Raw genomic sequence first — 21,609 nt, 5'->3', positions numbered from 1 at the left:
AGCCACAGTCTGCAACATGAAAGGTACATAATGGAGCAAACCGAGTCTCCTTCCAGGATTTGGAAGGACAGTTCCCTCTCAAGCCCATCCATACACGGTTTCCAAATGAGCCTCAGCTTTGCAGGCCTGCGAATGACTCTTCTCTTTCATGAGTCTAGGGTCACAAGGCGCGCATCTCCTCTTTTAAGGAGTCTATGACCCGAGCCTGGACTCTGTGCGCGTGCGCGGAAGCCTCCGAAGGAGACGGAAGTCTGCTGTGCGCATGCGCGGGAGGCCTGCCACGGAGAGGCTAGAAACCCATTCTTAGCCGCTGCTGTGCGCATGCGCGGCGGTTAAAGCACCCACCTCTATGGCTCTGCGACCGCTCTTTCTCCTTCCGCCTCTATGGCACCGGAAGGAAGTCTTCCCAAGCAGGAAATAGAACTTCACAATGGTGAGTCTGGGAATAAAAGCCAATGGGAGAGGTTGCTTTGGTTAGGATTATACATTTAGATTTCCAAAAGATAACCAATATGTATATATTATTATATGTGTGTATAGAATAAAATAATATATATATATGCATATAATTTTAGTGCATATATAATCTATATTCTTTAAATACGTATATATTATTTTATATAATATATATATATGTACATAATTTTAGTCTATACATATTATTGATATATATGTCTGTATAGAATAAAAGATATACATATAAGGGATATCTATATATAGATAGATAGATAGATATACATTACAATTATATGCATATATATTATTATATGTGTGTATAGAATAAAATATATATGCATATAATTTTAGTGTATATATAATCTAAATTCTTTATATACGTATATATTATTTTATTCTACAGACATATATCAATGATATATATATGTATATAATTTTAGTCTGTATATATTATTGATATATATATATATGTATGTATGGAATAAAATATATATGTATATAAAGAATATATATATACATTAAAATTATACACATATATATTATATGTGTATAGAATAAAATAATATATATATGCATGTCATTTTAGGGTATATATAATCTATATTCTTTATATACGTATATGTTATTTTATTCTACAGACACATATATCAATAATATATATATATATATATGTATGTATATAATTTTAGTCTATATATATTATTGATATATATGTATGTATAGAATAAAATATATACGTAGATATAGATATAGATATACATTAAATGATATGCATATATATTATATGTGTGTATAGAATAAAATAATATATATGCATGTAATGTCAGGGTATATATAATCTATATTCTTTATATACATATATGTTATTTTATTCTACAGACACATATATCAATAATATATATATATGTATATAATTTTAGTCGAGATATATTATTGATATATATATATGTATGTATAGAATAATATATATATAAAGAATATAGATTATATATACACTAAAATGATATGCATATATATTATATATGTGTTTGTAGAATATAATGTATATGTATGTATAGAATATAGATTATATAGATATAGACTAAAATGATATGCATATATATTATGATGTATGTATGTGTGTAGAATAAAGTAATAAATATGTATATATAGAATTTTGATTATATATAGAGAGACTAATATTAAATACATAAATGTTATGATATATATGTGTTCATAGAATAAAATAATAGATTATATATAGAGACTAAAATTATACACACACACAATAACATGTTTCAAAACATTAATTCAAAAATATCTTTTTTTTAATTACATTCCCTGTGATTCAAAATGAAGAAATACAGGCACTAAAATAAAATTGAAACAGAAATAGGATGTTTTGGAAGAGAGAACATATTCCATGCATATTAAGAGGCTTCCCCATTCGCTGCCATTTTATATATATATATATATATATATATATATATATATAAGTATGTGTGTAATAAAGACAGTCACTTTATTTCTGTACCCAGCCTCCATCTCCCCGAAGGGACTTGGGGCGTCTTTCATATGATGCAAAGTGCCTAAAACCACGCATAAAATAGACACAGAGGACAAGACACGAGAGCAAAACTATAGCATATATAAAACAACATTTTAAAACTCAGAACACAACGCCCGATGATCTGTGGTGACAACTGCTGTAAGACATGGCCACACTAAACAAGATGATTTGTATTGACAGCTTGACTAAAATGAGCACATTATAAAATGTATTTATTTACTTAAAACATTGATATTCCACCCTTCTCACCCCGAAGCGGACTTAGGGTGGAGCACAACATATACACGGCAAACACAGATTCACATACAAAACATAAATATAAAAAAAAAATGATCAAAATATTAAAATACACCATTTAAAACTGTCCTAGTCATCAGCGTCAAATCTAATTGGCCCGGTCATCTTTCCTATTGCCACTTTATTGCCCTGTCCCGAAAGCTTGGTCCCACAGCCAAGTTTTGACCATCCTTCTAAAGGACAGGAGGGAGGGGGCTGACCTGGTCTCACCAGGAAGGGAGTTCCATAGCCGGGGAGCCATCACCAAGAAGGCCTTGTCTCTCGTCCCCACCAATCGCGCCTGTGACAATGGCGGGATGGAAAGCAGGGCCTCCCCGGAGGATCTTAATCTCCGCAATGGTTCACAGGGCTCCTTCCTTCCTTCTCATCTCCTTTCTTTCCCTTCATTCTTCCCTTCATATACATGTCTCCTTGTAGCAGGCAGGACACTTCACCTAGCAACAGCCGGTCCTTCACTGAGGCACAGCAAATCCGCTTTGGCCCTTTTCTTCCTTTATAGCTGGACCATGAAGGGACAAAGTGCCAAAATTGGTCCAAATCCACCAAACCACGGAGAAGCCTTGGTGGTAGAAACCGGCATACATACATACATTGTATACACACACATGGATAGATAGATATACAGATAGACAGACAGATAGATAGATAGATAGATAGATAGATAGACACACATGGATGGATGGATGGATAGATAGATAGATAGATAGATAGACAGATAGACAGATAGACAGACAGATAGACAAGGGGTCAGCATTGATTCTCCTTTTTCCCTTTCAGGCCACTGCAACTGACCAGTTGGTTGGCTATGGCTTGGTTGCCTTCAGCCTTCTCCTCTTCGCTTATTATACCGTCTGGATCATCGTACTGGTATGGACTGGCTTGCTTTTTTTATTTTGATCCCATATTAAAGGAATAAATAAAGGCAGAATACATTGATCCCTCCCATGTGAATATTCAGAACCCCTCCAATTCTCATAATAATAATAATAATAATAATAATAATAGTAATATTAATATTAATATAATATATAATTATATATATTAATATATTTTATATATATTATGTCATATATATTCAGGACGTCTTCAATTCTCATATTATATATAGGAGCCCCCGGTGGCACAGTGGGTTAAACCCCTGTGCCGGCAGGACTGAAGATCGACAGGTCACAGGTTCAAATCCGGGGAGAGGCAGATGAGCTCCCTCTATCAGCTCCAGCTCCTTATGCGGGGACATGAGAGAAGCCTCCCACAAGGATGATAAAACATCAAATCATCCAGGTGTCCCCTGGGCAACGTCCTTGCAGACGGCCAATTCTCTCACACCAGAAGCAACTTGCAGTTTCTCAGGTCGCACCTGACACGACCAATATATATATATATATATATATATATATATATATATATAGTCATGGTTGGTCCTGAAAAGGGCCGTTGGTTGTTTTGCTTTTTTGTTTGCATGCTGCAAGTCGTCTCTGGTTGCTTCTGGATCGAGAGAATCGGCCGTCTACGAAGACGTGGCCCAGGGGACGCCCGGATGTCTTGCAATCCTGCAAGGAGGCTTCTCTCATGTCATGTTTTTCTTTCTTTTTCTTTTTAATCTGTGTGTTTGTTTTGTTCTGTAAGAATTGTAACACTATGGTATGGTTGCTGATGACACGATAAATAAATATATATATATATACACACACATACACACATGTATGTATATGGAACCTCCGGTGGCACAATGGGTTAAACTGCTGAGCTGCTGAACTTGTTGACCAGAAGGTCAACGGTTCAAATCCACGGGACAGGGAGAGTTCCCGCTGTTAGGCCCAGCTTCTGCCATCCTGGCAGTTTGAAAACATGCAAATGTGAGTAGATCAATAGGCACAGCTTCTGCGGGAAGGTAACGGTCCTCCATGCAGTCATGCCTATGGCCACATGACCTTGGAGGTGTCTATGGACAATGCCGGCTCTTTGACTTAGAAATGGAGATGAGCACCAGAGTCGGATATGGCTGGACTTCATGCCAGGGGGAAACCATATATATATATATATATATATATATATATATATATATATTTAAGGTAAAGGTAAAGGTAGTCCCCTGACATTAAGTCCAGTCATGTCTGACTCTGGGGTGTGGTGCTCATCTCCATTTCTAAGCCGAAGAGCCAGCGTTGTCCGTAGACACCTCCAAGGTCATGTGGCCAGCATGACTGCATGGAGCGCCGTTACTTTCCCGCCGGAGCGGTACCTATTGATCTACTCACATTTGCATGTTTTCGAACTGCTAGGTTGGCAGAAGCTAGGGCTGACAGCGGAAGCTCACGCCGCTCCCCGGAATCGAACCTGCGACCTTTCGATCAACAAGCTCAGCAACTCAGTAGCTTTAACCCACTGCGCCACCGGGGGCTCTCTCTCTCTATATATATATATATACACACACACACATATACATATACATACACACACACACACCGGACTGCTTTTGGGGCTTCCTTGCAATACCTGGAAACCCAGGTAGAGTGCTTTCCTTTTGTGAGCCATCTTCCCCTGTCTGTCTCTTCAGCCCTTCATTGAGAGCGACCACCTGATCCAGGCGTACTTCCTGCCGAGAGAGTATTCTGTCCTCATCCCCGTTGCTGCAGGGCTGCTCTTGCTCCTCTTCGTCGGTGAGTCAACGCCGAGCATTTTCCGCCTTGAGTAGTCTCTCCTGTGGGAGTATCTCTCTAGACCAGCCATGATCCTTCCCTGTTTTCCATCCCCTTTGTATTCTCACAGAGTCACAGCTTAATGGTGTCTCTTTTCTACAGGGACTTTTATTGCCGTCATCACGTGGAAGAGCAGGAAGGCGGCAAAGAAATCGGCGTGAAGGAAGGCAGGCGGCCAGGAAGAGCACAGGCAGGGACTCCGTCCTGTTTGTGTTTTGCTGGTTACGGACCAAAGGGAACAGAGCTCACTCTGCATTCTCCCATTCCTTGTGTGTGTGTGTGAATCCACACTGGGTTATCACTTGATCCTCGCCCCTCCTGGCCTTTTAAAAACGATTCCTTTGCAATGTTGGAAGTCTCCAAGCTTATTCCAAAAGTGTTTTGACTGCAAGAGAAGCTGTAGGAATTGGATTCTGCCGCGTTTCTGGAGCAAGGCGCTGCAGAGATTTCCTTTCCCCTTTTCCCCAATGGTCGCCGGGCCCCCTATGTGCATCCAGCATGGTTTTTCCCTTGTATAAATCAAGATTTACACTGAGCAGAATGGATTCTAATTGACATCTTTCCTTGCGACATCTGGCTGGCCTGAAGTTTTCCAAAAGGGCTCTCAAAGCAACCACTGAGCACCCTCCATGCTGAGTATTGCCGCGGTTTGTGACAACCAGGACTTGAACTGGAGCAGGCCTGGGCCAACTTCGGCCTTCCCGACAGGTGTTTTGGACTTCGACTTCCACAGTTCCTAACAGCCTCAGGCCCCTCTCCCCCCAGCCACGTAAGCGAAACTTCTTGCATTCACAATAAATATATATATTTTTAGGTTTCTTCTTTCTCCGGTTTCTGTTTTGTCGAGATTCCACATTCTGACCCTCAGTCTTTCACCATCTTGGAATTCCTAGTCATAAGACATGCATCACATTCTCCATTGATAGATAAGGACAACAAGTTAAACATGAGCCAACAATGTGATGTGGTGGCAAAAAAAGCCAATGGGATTTTGGCCTGCATCAAGAGGAGCCTAGTGTCTAGATCTAAGGAAGTAATGCTACCCCTCTATTCTGCTTTGGTAGACCACATCTGGAATATTGTGTCCAATTCTGGGCACCACAACTCAAGAGAGATATTGACTCTAAGCTGGAATGTGTCCAGAGGAGGGTGACTAAAATGGTCAACGGTCTGGAGAACAAGCCCTATGAGGAGCGGCTTAAGGAGCTGGGCATGTTTAGCCTGAAGAAGAGAAGGCTGAGAGGAGATATGATAGCCATGTATAAATATGTGAGAGGAAGCCACAGGGAGGAGGAGGGAGCAAGCTTCCTTTCTGCTTCCCTGGAGACTAGGACGCAAGGGAACAATGGCTTCAAACTACAAGAGAGGAGATTCCATCTGAACATGAGGAAGAACTTCCTGACTGAGAGCCGTTCAGCAGTGGAACTCTCTGCCCTGGAGTGTGGTAGAGGCTCCTTCCTTGGAAGCTTTTAAGCAGAGGCTGGATGGCCATTTGTCAGGGGTGATTTGAATGCAATATTCCTGCTTCTTGGCAGAATGGGGTTGGACTGGATGGCCCACCAGGTCTCTTCCAACTCTAGGATTCTAGGATTCTAAGGTTTTATCGGACTTCAGTGTTCTCGTTGCTGTGGTCGCCACGGAGGACAGAGCCCAATAACAAATACAATTGTTATTATTACTATTATTGTTTAATTTGGATTATAGCCCAATAAGATTAATAATAATAATAATGTAATTGGGGTCATAGCCCAATAACAAAGATAATAATAATTATTACTATTATTATTTAATTGGGGTCATCGCCAAATCTATATAAATAAAAATGTAATGTTTGTTTGTGGGATTTATAGAACTCAAAAACCACTGGACGAATTGACACCAAATTTGGACACAGTAACACCTCTCAGACCAACGAGTGACCGTCACTCATAAAAACACTGAAAAACACAGCAGAAGAGATTGTGGCGCAGCTGGCTAAGCTGCATTAAGATCACTCTGACCAAAAGGTCATGAGTTCGAAGCCAGGGTTGGAGTGGGTTTCCAACCAATTGTGTAGCCTGTTGTCGACCTTTGCAACCCGAAAGACAGTTGCATCTGTCAAGTAGGAAAATTAGGTACCACCTTAAAGTGTGGGGAGGCTCAATTAACTAATTGATGAGGCCATAAAAAGACTCCAGCATGCGGGGAATGCGGAAGTGCTTTATCAGTGTTGCAGATGGACGATGAAAGCGACAGCTCCCCTGGCGGCCAGAAAAAGTGAAATAGCCTCTGTGTATGTCTGTATACGTTGTATGTCAAAAATTGGCATTGAATGTTTGCCATATATGTGTACACTGTAATCCACCCTGAGTCCCCTGCGGGGTGAGGAGAAGGGCGGAATATAAATACTGCAAATAAAATAATAATAATAATAATAATAATAATAAATTTAAAATGCCAAAAAAATACATTACAATGCATGTGCAAAACCACATATATATGCAAACACACATATATACACAAATATATACATCTGTATACACACACAAAAACACTGGGCCGCAGCAACGCATGGCAGGGAACAGCTAATAATAAATAAAATTATTATTATTCAATTGAGGTCATAGCCCAATAATAAATATATTAATATTTAGGGCCATAGCCCAAAAACAAATATGTTGTTGTTGTTTAATTAATAACAAATGTAACTATCCCATCACCAGTGTTGACACCACGCTAGGCCACTTCTCCAACAGGCTTCATCTTATGGCAATTCCATTAGATTAATAACAATAATGATAATACTGTATGCTCAACATTAATCCATGGGGATTGGTAGGTGCCAGATAAATATAATTCCTGGTTGGTCGAGAATGACTATTGGAAATAGGCTGTGCAAATGCTGCATCCCATACAATACCATGCCACACACACTGTCTTCACTTGGCATTAATATTGGAATACAGTATCCTCCAATGGGCTTTTGCTTAGGGCCACCCCGTTGTGCCACTTCTCCGATGGGTTATGACTTATGACCACCTTGCTGATCCTCTTCTCTGATGGGCTTTGGATTATGGCCACCCCGTTGTGCCACTTCTCCGATGGGTTATGACTTATGACCACCTTGCTGATCCGCTTCTCCAATGGGCTTTGGATTATGGCCACCCTTGTGCCACTTCTCCGATGGGTTATGACTTATGACCACCTTGCTGATCCTCTTCTCCAGTGATCTTTGGATTATGGCCACCCCGTTGTGCCACTTCTCCGATGGGTTATGACTTATGACCACCTTGCTGATCCTCGTCTCCAATGGGCTTTGGATTATGGCCACCCCGTTGTGCCACTTCTCCGATGGGTTATGACTTAGGGCCACCTTGCTGATCCTCTTCTCCAATGAGCTTTAGATTAGGGCCACCCCGTTGTGCCACTTCTCCGATGGGTTATGACTTAGGGCCACCTTGCTGATCCTCTTCTCCAATGGGCTTTGACTTATGGCCATCCCGTTGTGCCACTTCTCCGATGGGTTATGAGTTAGGGTCACCTTGCTGATCCTCTTCTCCAATGGGCTTTGGCTTATGGCCACCCCGTTGTGCCACTTCTCCGATGGGTTATGACTTAGGGCCACCTTGCTGATCCTCTTCTCCAATGGGCTTTGACTTATGGCCATCCCGTTGTGCCACTTCTCCGATGGGTTATGACTTATGACCACCTTGCTGATCCTCTTCTCCAATGGGCTTTGGCTTATGGCCACCCCGTTGTGCCACTTCTCCGATGGGTTATGACTTATGACCACCTTGCTGATCCTCTTCTCCAATGGGCTTTGGCTTATGGCCACCCCGTTGTGCCACTTCTCCGATGGGTTATGACTTATGACCACCTTGCTGATCCTCTTCTCCAATGGGCTTTGGCTTATGGCCACCCCGTTGTGCCACTTCTCCGATGGGTTATGACTTATGACCACCTTGCTGATCCTCTTCTCTGATGGGCTTTGGATTATGGCCGCTCCGCTGATGCTCTTCTCCGATGGGCTATGACTTAGGGCCAGCTTGCTGATGCTCCCATGCGAGGGATCTCTGAGAGCATTCCATGGTTTCCTGGGAGACTGTCAAAGGTTCCGTTGGCCATCTTCTTGCTTCTCCGAGAGCGGTGGTGGGCAGGCCCAGCCATGTCTACTCCACAGGTAGGTCCCCAAAACGGCATGGTGCCTCCTGCTTCTGTAAGAAGGTCCGCCATCTTGGGTTTGAACACCTTTAGTTTGCTTAAAGTAGGGCTTCTGAAACCTTTTCAGCCAAGGAGCCCCTTTTTGGAGCAAAAGCTTCTCATGGAGCCCCAAGATATGTGTGTATGTGTATGTGTATATATACATACATATACGTACACACACACACACACACACACACACACACACACACACATATATATATATATATATATATATATATATATATATGAATGAATGACATAGGCAAACTTTTTGAAAGTTGACAGGCAGGCCAGGCCAGTGGCAGGTGGATGGAGAGTGTTTGTGCAAATGAATTGGGAAGGGGAACATGGACAAATATGAGGGTTGAATGAAAAGTAATGCCTCCCCTTTCATAGCTCCTCAACAAATGGCAGGTACTGGCTTGTTCAGTAGACTCTCCTCTACAGTTCCATTTTGGCGGGAGGCCTTGGCATTGAACTCTTGTGTTGTTAAAGTGCGAAGTATGGAACCCTTCACAGACTGTCAGTCAATGCGAAATAAGCAATGGGCAGTCACTGAATTCTTGACAGCAAAAAGTGTCAACTCAACATCTTTAAACTTACTCGCCCAACGATACACAGTACTCACATCAACACAATCACCATAAACAGCTTGCATTCTCTGATGAATCTCCTTTGGGGTGACACCTTCTGCTGTCAAGAGTTCCATACTTCACACTTTAACAACACAACCGTTCAACGGTAAGGCTTCCCGCCAAAATGGAACTGTAGAGGAGAGTCTACTGAACAAGCCAGTACTTGTCGTATACCAGTACTGCCATCTGTTGAGGAGTTACGAAGGTGGAGGCATTACTTTTCATTCAACCCTCACAATAGCAAAAACCCCAGAGGCCATCCAGTCCAACCCTCTTTATTCTTCCATACAGGAAAAGCACAGTCAAAGCACCTCCAATAGACGGTCATCCAGCCTTTGCAATAATAATAGTTTGGCGATCCCTTGTAGCCTGAGGATGATGGCCTTCCAAGTGCAATGTCTTGGCAGTGGATCTGTAGGTGGCTGTGGAGCCCTATTCTTGACCCACATGTTCTTCCGCAGTGAGGACATCGGTTTCCAGACGGAAGGCGGAAGGCGGTCCCGGTCAGGACTGGCTTGACATGTCTTCTTCCTCTTGGCATATTTTTTTTCCCCTTGCGCCCTCTAGTCATGCCTCTTTGAATTCTGCAGCACTGCTGGTCACAGCTGACCTCCAGTTGGAGTACCCAAGGGTCAGGGCTTCCCAGTTCTCTCTCAGTGTCTATGCCACTGTTTTTAAGGTTGGCTTTAAGCCCATCTTTCAATCTCTTTTGCTGTCCATCGACATTATGCTTCCTGTACTTGAGTTGGGAGTATAGTAACTGCTTTGGGAGATGGTGATCTTTGGGCCTTCAGTCCAGTGGAGTTGATGGCAGAGGAACATGGCTTCAATGCTGGTGGTCTTTGCTTCTTCTTCCAGCACGCTGACCTTTGTCCGCCTGTCTTCTTCCCAAGAGATTTGCAGGATTTTTTGGAGGCAACACTGATGGAATCGTTCCAGGAGTTGAGTGTGACATCTATAGACAGTCCACGTTTTGCAGGCATATAGCAGGATTGGGAGGACAATAGCAACAGAAACTCCAACAAAGACTCCCCCCGTGGCTCGGTGGATCAGGGCCCAACGTGGCACACAGACCTGTCACTCTCCAACCTTGGTTCTCTGCTTGTTTTCCTCTTTCAGAGCGAGAGCCGAGAGCCCCTGCGACGGAGCCACCGGAGGATCCCGCTCATGCACCGGATCCTTTGGCGCATCCACGAGCAATGGCAACTCCTGGGCTTCTTTGAGATCAACCGGGACCACGAGTTCTACCCGCTGACCTGCCAGCTGAAGCAAGGGCTCAAGGCATCGATCCAGCACGCGATGGATAACTGGTCATGCTTGGTGAGGGTTGTACTTGGCGGGGTTGGTGGTCCACATGGACCCCTATGGCAATGTCCAGCCTGGAAGCGTAATGGCTTTTTTAGCTGCCGTGTCACACATGTTCAGAAAGGATTAGTTACTGGTATGTATGTATGTATGTATGTATACTCAGATGCAACCACAAGGAAGATAGAGAGATAGAAAGGATCGGCTTCTGACCTCAAGGTATGTTTGTGTGCCGCGCTCAGATGCCACCACAGGCAGGCAGCATAGAGATAGAAAGGATTAGTTCTTGGCCTCTAGGAAGGAAGGTAGGTATGTAGGTGTGTATGCAGGGCTCAGATGCCACCACAAGAGGGCAGCATACAGATAGAAAGGATTAGCTTTTGGCCTCTAGAAAGGTAAGTATGTATGTATGTATGTGTGTGTGTTTGTATGAAGGGCTCAGATGCCACCACAAGAGGGCAGCATGCAGATAGAAAGGATTAGCTTTTGGCCTCTAGGAAGGTAAGTATGTATGTAATGTGTGTGTGTTTGTATGAAGGGCTCAGATGCCACCACAAGAGGGCAGCATGCAGATAGAAAGGATTCGCTTTCGACCTCTAGGAAGGTTAGTATGTATATGTGTGTGTGATCCTCCGGTGACTCCTTCGCAGGGGCTCTCGGCTCTCGCTCTGAAAGGATTAGTTTTGGGCCTCTAGGAAGGTAGGTAGGTATGTATGTGTGTATGTATGCAGGGCTCAGATGCCATCACAAGAGGGCAGCATACAGATAGAAAGGATTAGTTTTTGGCCTCTAGGAAGGAAGGTATGTATGTATGTGTGTGTGTTTGTATGAAGGGCTCAGATGCCACCACAAGATGGCAGCATACAGATAGAAAGGATTAGCTTTTGGACTCTAGGAAGCTTAGTATGTATGTGTGTGTGTGTGTGTGTGCAGAGCACAGATGCCACCACAAGCAGGCAGCATAGAGATAGAAAGGATTAGCTTTTGGCCTCTAGGTAGGTGTGTATGTATGTGTGTGTGTATGTATGCAGGGCACAGATGCCACCACAGGCAGGCAACATAGAGATAGAAAGGATTAGTTTTTGGCCTCTAGGAAGGTAGGTAGGTATGTATGTGTGTATGCAGAGCTCAGATGCCACCACAAGATGGCAGCATAGAGATAGAAAGGATTAGCATTTGACCTCTAGGTAGGTGTGTATGTATGTGTGTGTGTATGTATGCGGGGCACAGATGCCACCACAGGCAGGCAACATAGAGATAGAAAGGATTAGTTTTTGGCCTCTAGGAAGGTAGGTAGGTATGTATGTGTGTATGCAGGGCTCAGATGCCACCACAAGATGGCAGCATAGAGATAGAAAGGATTAGTTTTTGGCCTCTAGGAAGTTAAGTATGTATGTATGTGTGTGTGTGTGTATGCAGAGCACAGATGCCACCACAGGCAGGCAGCATAGAGACAGAAAGGATTAGTTTTTGGCCTCTAGGAAGGTATGTTTGTATGTGTGTATGCAGAGCTCAGATGCCACCACAAGAGGGCAGCATAGAGATAGAAAGGATTAGCTTTTGGCCTCTAGGAAGGTAAGTATGTGTGTATGTGTGTATGTTTGTATGAAGGTAGGTATGTATGTGTGTATGCAGAGCTCAGATGCCACCACAAGAGGGCAGTGTATAGCTAGAAAGGATTAGCTGCAGGCCTTTACGTATCTATGTCTGCAACACTCAAATACAACCACAAGATGGCAGCACACAGAAAGGAATAGCTTATAGCAGTGGTTCTCAACCTGGGGTCCCCAGATATTTTTGGCCTGCAACTCCCAGAAATCCCAGCCAGTTTACCAGCTGTTAGGATTTCTTGGAGTTGAAGGCTGGGGACCCCAGGTTGAGAACCACTGGCTCATAGGTACACAGCCACACGGATCCAGTGCTTGTGGTCTACTAAGACTTCCAATCCCTTTCCTATGGACTGTTTTCAAGCCAGGCGATGCTTTTGCCCTTTTTAGGAAGGAACTCTAAGTCGTGTTTTTAGCCCTCTCTGTGATGTTTTGTGCTCAGAAGGAACCTAGAAGAGTGCGGATTTCCCCCAAAGTCCCAACCATGTGGCCCTTAGCTGGTACTCTTGCCACGCATGTCCCATTCACAAGTGTCCTCCTAAGCTTTCTTTCTCTTTCTCTTTCTCTTTCCCAGGAAGTCCATAAGACGTCAGATTTTAGGAAAGTGCTGAAGCAGCCCCACGAGGTAGGAGCCAGTCATAATGGGCCAGGCAAAAACTGGGAACATGGGGCACACCTTGATGGATTAATTGCAAAAGTGGGGTGAAACCCGGGGAGTGTGTGACATCTTCAGGATGCAGATCATGAATTGTTGGATTGGGTCACTTTTTCCTTCTGCTCCTAATTCCCTGGCCTCTGAGCAGAAGTGATTCAACCCCAAGTTGCTCTTCCCTCACAGGGCTATGAGATGCGGACGTACGCCGGGCCCGTTTTCGCCTATTTCCGGCATTTCCTTGGCATGATGGATCTGGATTACCAAACATCCTTGTGTTGCGAGAACTCCTACCTACAGTTTATCAGCAACTCCAAGAGCTCTGCTAATTTCTTCCTCAGGTAAGAGATGTTCTGACAGTAAAAGGGGGAAGTGTGTAGATAGAAAGGATTAGCCACTGGCCTTTAGGTATGCATGTGTGCAGAGCTTGGATGGAACCACAAGGGGGCAGCATATAACTAGAAAGGACTAACTTCTGGGCTTTACATATCCAAGTCTGCAGGACTCAGATGCCACCACAAGGGAGCAGCATATAGATAGAAAGGATTAGCTACTGGATATGAATGTGTATAGGGCTCAGATGCAACCACAAAAGGGCAGCATATAGATAGAAAAGATTAGCTACATAAATATATATGTATGTATGTATGCACAGCTCGGATGCAACCGCAAGAGAGCAGTATATTGATAGAAAGGATTAGCTACTGATCTTTAGGTATGTATGTCTGCAGGGCTCAGGTGCAACCACAAAAGGGCAGCATATAGATAGAAAGGATTAGCTACTGGCCTCTAGATATGTATGTATATATGCACAGCTCAGATGCAACCACAAGAGGGCAGCATATAGATAGAAAGGATTAGCTACTGGCCTCTAGATATGTATGTATATTTGCACAGCTCAGATGCAACCACAAGAGGGCAGCATATAGATAGAAAGGATTAGCTACGAGCCTCTAGATATGTATGTATGAATGTATGTATGTATGTATGTACGCACCCACAAGAAAGCACAAGAAAGCAGCATATAGATAGAAAGGATTAGCTACTGGCCTCTAGGTATGTATGTATGTATGTATGCACAGCTCGGATGCTACCACAAGAAAGCAGCATATAGATAGAAAGGATTAGCTACTGGCCTCTAGATATGTATGTATGTATGTACGAACCCACAAGAAAGCAGCATATAGATAGAAAGGATTAGCTACTGGCCTCTAGATATGTATGTATGTATGTATGTACGCACCCACAAGAAAGCAGCATATAGATAGAAAGGATTAGCTACTGGCCTCTATCTATCTATCTATCTATCTATCTATCTATCTAGCTGCAGGACTCAGATACAACCACAAAAGGGCAGCATATAGATAGAAAGGATTAGCTACTGGCCTCTAAGTATGTACTATTTATGTATGTATACAGGGCTAGGATGCAACCACAAGAGGGCAGCACATAAATAGAAAGGCTTAGCTCCTGGATGATAGGTACATATGTGTACAAGCTTAGATGCAACCCCAACTTTCCTGGGGCCACAATCTCCTTCTCCTGTTGTTCCCGTCAGCCACGACAAGCACTTCTTCCTGAAGACCCAGAAGCGGCGAGAGATCCGTTTCATCCTGACCAACCTGCCCAAATACATTGAGCACATGGAGAGCTACCCGCACTCCCTCCTGGTCAAATTCTTGGGTAAGAGTTGCATGAATGGGATCCAAGTCTCTTGGCAGCACCCTCTCCGCTCTCGCCCACGTTCTCTTCTCTTCCTCCTAATAGGGATCCACAGTATAGTCATCCCTCGTCAGAAGAAGGTGAGTCCCCGCAAGTGTTGCAGCCGCCAGTGAGTATCAGCAGAGCCTCCCAAAGCCCATGCTTTGGCCACAACGTCCACAATCCTCCATCATGTATGACTTATGGGTGGTGGCCATAGTGCCATTTCATGGCAACAACCCATGGGTACCCATGGGATAAATGACATTTCTGGTTGCTCGAGAGTTACTACAGGCCCGACTAATACCACACCCCATATTCCAGATATGGGCAATGGGGTCTTTAAAACGGTTCCTATCTACCTACCTATACATACAGTATGCATGTTGTTTTCCTCTCCAGAAGTACTTCATCATCATGCAAAGCATCTTCTACCCCCACGAGAGGATCTTGGAGAGGTGAGTCCCGTGCACAGCGTCCTTTTTGGAGCCAATAGCACAGTTTTTCTCAACCTTCCTAATGCTGTGACCCCTTAATGCAGTTCCTCATGTTGTGTTGACCCCAAACCACAACATTATTTTGTTGCAGCTTCATAACTGTAATTTTGCTAATATTATGAATTATAATGTAAATATCTGATATGTAGGATGTATTCACTGGATCAAATTTGGCACAAATACCCCATATGCCTAAATTTGAATACTGGTGGGGTTGGGGTGTGTGTGTGTGTGGTTTTTGTCATTTGGGAGTTGTAGTTGCTGTAGTTTGTCATTTGGGAGCTGTATGGTTCATTTAAATTAAAAGAGCATTCTGAACTCCACCAAAGATGCAATTGAACCAGATTTGGCACACATAACTCTCATGACCGACAGAAAATACTGGAAGGGTTTGGTGGGCATTGACCTTGAGTTTGGGAGCTGTAGTTCACCTACATCCAGAGAGCACTGTGGACTCAAACAATGATGGATCTGGACCAAACTTGGCATGAATACTCCATATTCCCAAATACTGGTGGAGTTTGGGGAAAATAGACCTTGACATTTGGAAGTTGTAGTTGCTGGGATGTATAGTTCACCTACAAATAAAACGCTTTCTGAACCCCACCAATGATAGAATTGGGCCAAACTTCCCACATTGAACCTCCATAACTAACAGAAAATACTGTGTTTTCTGGTGGTCTTTGGTGACCCCTCTGACACCCCTTCACGACCCTTCCAGGGGTCCCAACCCCCAGGTTGAGAAACACTGGTCTAGCCATTCCATGTTCATCAGTTCATAGTTCCATGTTATCTATTCCGCTGCATTCTCAAAAGCTTGCTCAAAGAGCCACGTTTTTACCTTTTTTTTGGAAAGTCAGGAGGGAAAGGGGCGATCTAATATCTCTGGGGAGGAAATACTGAGAAGAAACTACTGTGTAACCACTAAGCTTTGTGTGCCTGAGAATCCTTAAATAAATATTTCTTTGTTCAATTTCTTATAACAAAGTCTTGCGTCAAGTTGCCAGATCACAGATAGCACTATCCAGACTCCCAGAATCCCCCAACCAACACACACCAGTATGTCCCGGGAATCACAATCGGCATTTATTTATTTAAAGTATTAATATTCCGCCCTTCTCACCCCGCAGGGGACTCAGGGAAGATTACAATGTACACACACATGGCAAACATTCAATGCCATAGGCACACAACATATAGACACTCAAAGGCTATTTAACATTCCAGCTTTTAATGAAGGTATTCTGGCCACCGGGGGAGCTGTTGCTTCACCGTCCGTTTGTGACACAGATGAAGTACTTCCTCATTCTTTGCAGGCTTGCTGGAGATTTTTCATGGCCTCGTAAATCAGTTAAATTAGCCTCCCCACATAAGTGGTACCTAAATTTCCTACTTGACAGATGCAACTGTCTTTCAGGCTGCAAAGGTCGACAACAATTTTGGTCGGAAGCTCACTCCGACCTGGGCTGGCATCGAACTCATGACCTTTTGGTCAGTAGTGATCTTAACGCAGCTGACTCCCAGCTAGCTGTGCCACAGTCCCGGCATCACCACACTAACACGGGATCATATAATCATAGAGTTGGAAGAGACCTTGTGGGCCATCCAGTCCAAATCCCTGCCAAGAAGCAGGAAAATCACATTCAAAGCTCGCCCGACAGATGACCATGCAGCCTCTGGTTCACAGCCTCCAAAGAAGGAGCCTCCACCACAGGAGCCATCAATGGCAATCTGAGATAGTCACTTTCCCATGCATTGCTTCTATCCTTCTGGGCCTGGATGGACTGGGATCTGGACAATTCGGTTGTGCAGGTCACAGTTTGGGATTCCAGATGTGCCATCAAAACATTGCTGAGAACCAATGCTGCCTAAAGCAAGTAACAATAACACGCCTGCTTTATTAACAACATACCCCGAAGAGGCGCTCCTGGCAACATGCCTGTCCTTGCCTCCCTCCCAGGTACGACATCAAAGGCTGCGAGGTCAACCGCTGGACGGAGGCGGCCCCTGAAGGCAGCGAGGTCATCATGGTCTTCAAGGACCTCAACTTCGGAGACAATACCATCTGCCTTGGTAAGGCTGCATTTCCCTGCATGCAGAAAGCTAGCCGCTTTGGTCCAGCTTGACTAAATGCAGCATGCAGGGATGGCATGTGTTTGGAAAGGAGGAGTGGGTGCCTTGAAGGCACATGGATGCTCAGCCTCGCAGGGCGAAAGAAAGGAGCACTCAGCGGCTTCCCTCTTCTCCTCCATTGCAGACGAGCAGCGGTCCTGGTTTGTGCGCCAGGTGGAGCTGGACACCCAGTTCCTGAAGCACCTGCACGTGATCGACTACAGTCTCCTGGTGGGCATCCAGCCGCTCCGCGAGGACGAGCGCATCCTGAATAAGGCGCTGGTCAACATCATCGCCAGGACAACGATGTGAGTGCTGCGGAAAACACTGGAGCCCGGAGTTGTGAATGTGTCCAGGTGGACAGGGTCCGCTTCTAGCAGATGGGTGAAGATGCTAGAAGCCACACATGGGCCAACTTGGGCCCTTCCTCCAGGTGTTTTGGGCTTCTCCCTCAGCCATTTACATGGAAAAGGAAAGGGAAAAGGAAAAGGAAGGAGCCTGAGGCTGTTAGGAATGGTGGAACATGAAGTCCAAAACACCTGCAGGGAGGGCCCATGCCTGCCCCAGACCTTTGATCACCTTGGTGGCCTTCTCTGAATACCTTCCAACACCTTTTTGCATGGCTTTGCCCATAATGGGACACCTTATTCCAAAGCTGATTATCATCCAGCCTTTGAAATAATAATAATAATAATATAATTAAAAATACTTAAAAATAATTTTTAAAAGCTGACACGATATGAGGATTTAAAAATCGAACCGCAAATGCGACACCTTATTCCAAAGCAGATTATCATCCAGCCTTTGACATAATAATAATAATAATAATAATAATAATAATACTTTAAAATAATTTTAAAAAGCTGACACGATATGAGGATTTAAAAATCGAACCACAAAGACTCTGGCACAAACCAATCAAGGTGGTCCCAGTGGTGATCGGCACACTGGGTGCAGTGCCTAAGACCTTGGCCTGCACTTAAACACAATCGGTGCTGACAAAATTACCATCTCCCAGCTGCAGAAGGCCACTTTACTGGGATCTGCATGAATTATTCGCCGATACATCACACAGTCCTAGACACTTGGGAAGTGTCCGACGTGCGATCCAATTCAACAGCCAACAGAGTGTCGGCTGTGGCCTCATCATGTTGTGTTTCTACTACTACTACTACTACTAATAATAATAATAATAATAATAATGATACATCACACAGTCTTGTGAAGTGTTCGACTTGTGATTTTGTGATACAAAATCCAGCATATAGATCTCGTTTGGTGTGACATACTGTGCTTTTGTGTCAGTAAAATAATAATAATATAATAATAATAATAATAATAATAATAATAAGAAACCTACTCAGTAAACTTTGGAGTTACTGCCTCTCACAGGCTTGATTCAACTCCCAGCAATCCCCTTCTGTTGTCTCAAAATCGCTTTAGATTTCAGGGAGGAGGAGGAGGTAGCACAAGGCAGAAAGCAGAATGCTGGGAACTGTAGTTTGGGAAAGCGAGGAGCCCTATGGCACAGAATTCAAAGGACCCTGCCCTAAACTCTTTTTCCCAGAATTTTGCTCGCTTCCCGTGTTAAAGCCTCAATGTTAAACACAGCCCTTTTGGGGGAGACGGAGACTTGGCACCACCCATCTGAAAAGTCATAGGTCACTTTGGAATCTTACATGTTTTACCCACTGTATGTAGGAATCTGACGTAGGAATCTCTGGAATGTGTCCAGAGGAGGGTGACTAAAATGATCAAGGGTCTGGAGAACAAGCCCTATGAGGAGCGGCTTAGGGAACTGGGCATGTTTAGCCTGAAGAAGAGAAGGCTGAGAGGAGACATGATAGCCATGTATAAATATGTGAGAGGAAGCCACAGGGAGGAGGGAGCAAACTTGTTTTCTGCTTCCTTGGGGACTAGGACGCAATGGAACAATGGCTTCAAACTACAAGAGAGGAGATTCCATCTGAACATTAGGAAGAACTTCCTGACTGTGAGAGCCGTTCAGCAGTGGAACTCTCTGCCCCGGAGTGTGGTGGAGGCTCCTTCTTTGGAGGCTTTTAAGCAGAGGCTGGATGGCCATCTGTCAGGGGTGATTTGAATGCAATATTCCTGCTTCTTGGCAGAATGGGGTTGGACTGGATGGCCCATGAGGTCTCTTCCAACTCTTTGAATCTATGATTCTATGAAACAGATCCGACGTACGAGGTGCAAACCAAGCTTTGCACAGCCTTATCCTCTACGCTCTTCCCACAGGTCGGTCAACCAGAGCCTGCGCAACCCCTCTGTGGTGACGCTGGATGGCGATGAGGAGGGCTCCCTGTCGTCCTTCATCCACCAGACCGTGTCCAGCCTCGACCAGTTCTACAAGCTGTCCCCGGAGAGCAAGACCACCCTGCACACCTTGCTGGGGCTGTACCTGAAGCACCGGCCCAGCGTGGAGGTCGACCTGGAGCCATCGCTGAAGAGCGAGACGCTGACGCGCGACATCCTGGCACCCTACGTCCTGCACGGCAGTGGCAGCTCCGAGGGGGAGGCTGGGGGCTCCTCCCAACCCATGGGCATCGGAGCGCCCAGCCGCATCACCTGGGGCGCCACCAGCCTCACCGACGACTCGATCCACATGGACCAGAACCTGCGCATGCTGCCCAACTCCCGCAACCCGCTCCACGTGGTCGACGGGCCTGAGTACCGCTACTTCCTGGGCATCATCGACTTCTTCACGGAGTACGGCTGCCGCAAGAAGCTGGAGACCCTCTGGAAGAAGATCCGCTACTGGAACCAAAGCTTCTCCACGGTGCCGCCACGTACCTATGCCCGGAGGCTGCGCAAGTGGGTGGAAGAGCACACCGAGTGAAGGCTGGCCAGCCGGAGGGGAAGAGGCTCTGGGCGAGCAGGCGAGCGGTGGAGGGAGCCAGCCTCCATTGACACTGCCCCGTGCAACTTAATGGCCGGTGATGCCAACAACAAACGGAAAGACGGAACGAGGGGTGGACAGTTACAGTGTCGGTCACATGTCCAGCCTCTCAATGAAAGTCCGCACTCGTCCCCGACTCCGGCAGAAGGTGGTAGACCATAGGGCCATCTATGGGGCACAGGCCCGGCACAGAGGCGGCGAATGAACAGCAACAGCTCGACACGAACAATGAATCCTGGGTTTTGGACCCGGCGGCACTGTATTTGGAAACTCGCAAATTGTGGCTTTTGATCGTAAATACAAAAATGTTGGGTGGAGTTAAAGCTCATGAATCAGGGAACACCCAAGAGTCCTCAAGCCACGCAGTTCCAATGCACGGGGTATTGGGGGTAGGGGAGGGATGCCTGTCCTTAACTGAAGGAATTAAAATGGTTTGCTATTCATTTTTAAAAAATATATGCAGTTTGAATACTCTATTTCTTTGATTCAAAGACACCATCCATTCTAAGATGCACACTATTTTCAGTACAGGAAAAAGGCTTTATTTCTCTCTATAGGAACAAGAACTCTCCATTCTAAGATGCACCCCATGTTTAGAAATGTTCATATGGGGGGAAAGTGCACCTTAGCATTAAAGAAATGAATATATCTCCTTATAGAAAGCATAGGGAATTATTTACCAAGGACATCACTTTCCCCAAAGCAAGACTGTGGATTTCCCTTCTAAGCCCATGATTCTATTTATTTATTTTTCACTAGCTGTGCCCTGCCTTGTATTGCTGTGGCCCAGTCTGTGTATATGTGTTTTGTGTGTGTATATGTGTATATATGTGGTTTTGCACATATGTTGTAATGTATTTTTTGGTTTTTTGGCTTTTTAAGTCTCTTCTGTCGTGTTTTTCAGTGTTTTTATGAGTGATGGTTACTCGTTGGCCTGAGAGGTGTATTGGGACCAAATTTGGTGTCAATTCATCCAGTGGTTTTTGAGTTGTGTTAATCC

The 21,609-nt window shown here is 44.6% G+C and overlaps 2 protein-coding genes across 3 annotated transcripts; both read left to right on the top strand.

The window, feature by feature from the left end:
• The first annotated feature begins 347 nt into the window (after window positions 1-347).
• DPM2 (dolichyl-phosphate mannosyltransferase subunit 2, regulatory) lies at window positions 348-5,819 on the top strand. 2 transcript variants are annotated; one of them, XM_060757774.2, is made up of 4 exons: window positions 348-433; window positions 3,080-3,169; window positions 4,860-4,962; window positions 5,104-5,819. In XM_060757774.2, the coding sequence occupies exons 1-4, from the start codon at window positions 431-433 to the stop codon at window positions 5,160-5,162; spliced, it is 255 nt and encodes an 84-aa protein (XP_060613757.1). In that variant the 5' UTR covers window positions 348-430; the 3' UTR covers window positions 5,163-5,819. The 2 variants fall into 2 exon arrangements, with proteins under 2 accessions (XP_060613757.1, XP_060613756.1); XM_060757773.2 differs by lacking the exon at window positions 348-433 and adding an exon at window positions 438-473.
• Window positions 5,706-21,065, top strand: PIP5KL1 (phosphatidylinositol-4-phosphate 5-kinase like 1). The gene is made up of 10 exons (XM_067471768.1): window positions 5,706-5,770; window positions 10,938-11,138; window positions 13,305-13,355; window positions 13,569-13,723; window positions 14,941-15,065; window positions 15,150-15,184; window positions 15,486-15,541; window positions 17,541-17,653; window positions 17,838-18,000; window positions 19,949-21,065. Exons 2-10 carry the CDS (start codon window positions 10,986-10,988, stop codon window positions 20,547-20,549), a joined length of 1,452 nt encoding a protein of 483 aa, XP_067327869.1. The 5' UTR covers window positions 5,706-5,770; window positions 10,938-10,985; the 3' UTR covers window positions 20,550-21,065.
• Window positions 21,066-21,609: the final 544 nt, after the last annotated feature.

Source organism: Anolis sagrei, chromosome 11, assembly GCF_037176765.1.
Source record: "Anolis sagrei isolate rAnoSag1 chromosome 11, rAnoSag1.mat, whole genome shotgun sequence".
In the NCBI taxonomy this organism is placed as follows: Eukaryota; Metazoa; Chordata; class Lepidosauria; order Squamata; family Dactyloidae; genus Anolis; species Anolis sagrei.
Note: the sequence above shows the minus strand (reverse complement) of the source record. Positions and strands in the feature narration are given on the sequence as shown.

What these genes read in the sequence shown, in the direction of transcription:
- PIP5KL1 (XM_067471768.1), top strand. Translation starts at nt 10,986, where the DNA reads ATGCACCGGATCCTTTGGCGCATCCACGAGCAATGGCAACTCCTGGGC. An exon ending in CACGAGAGGATCTTGGAGAG is followed by an intron (nt 15,542 to 17,540) that starts GTGAGTCCCGTG and finishes CCTCCCTCCCAG; the next exon opens with GTACGACATCAAAGGCTGCG. An exon ending in AGACAATACCATCTGCCTTG is followed by an intron (nt 17,654 to 17,837) that starts GTAAGGCTGCAT and finishes CCTCCATTGCAG; the next exon opens with ACGAGCAGCGGTCCTGGTTT.
- DPM2 (XM_060757773.2), top strand. An exon ending in CCGTCTGGATCATCGTACTG is followed by an intron (nt 3,170 to 4,859) that starts GTATGGACTGGC and finishes CTGTCTCTTCAG; the next exon opens with CCCTTCATTGAGAGCGACCA. An exon ending in GCTCTTGCTCCTCTTCGTCG is followed by an intron (nt 4,963 to 5,103) that starts GTGAGTCAACGC and finishes TCTTTTCTACAG; the next exon opens with GGACTTTTATTGCCGTCATC.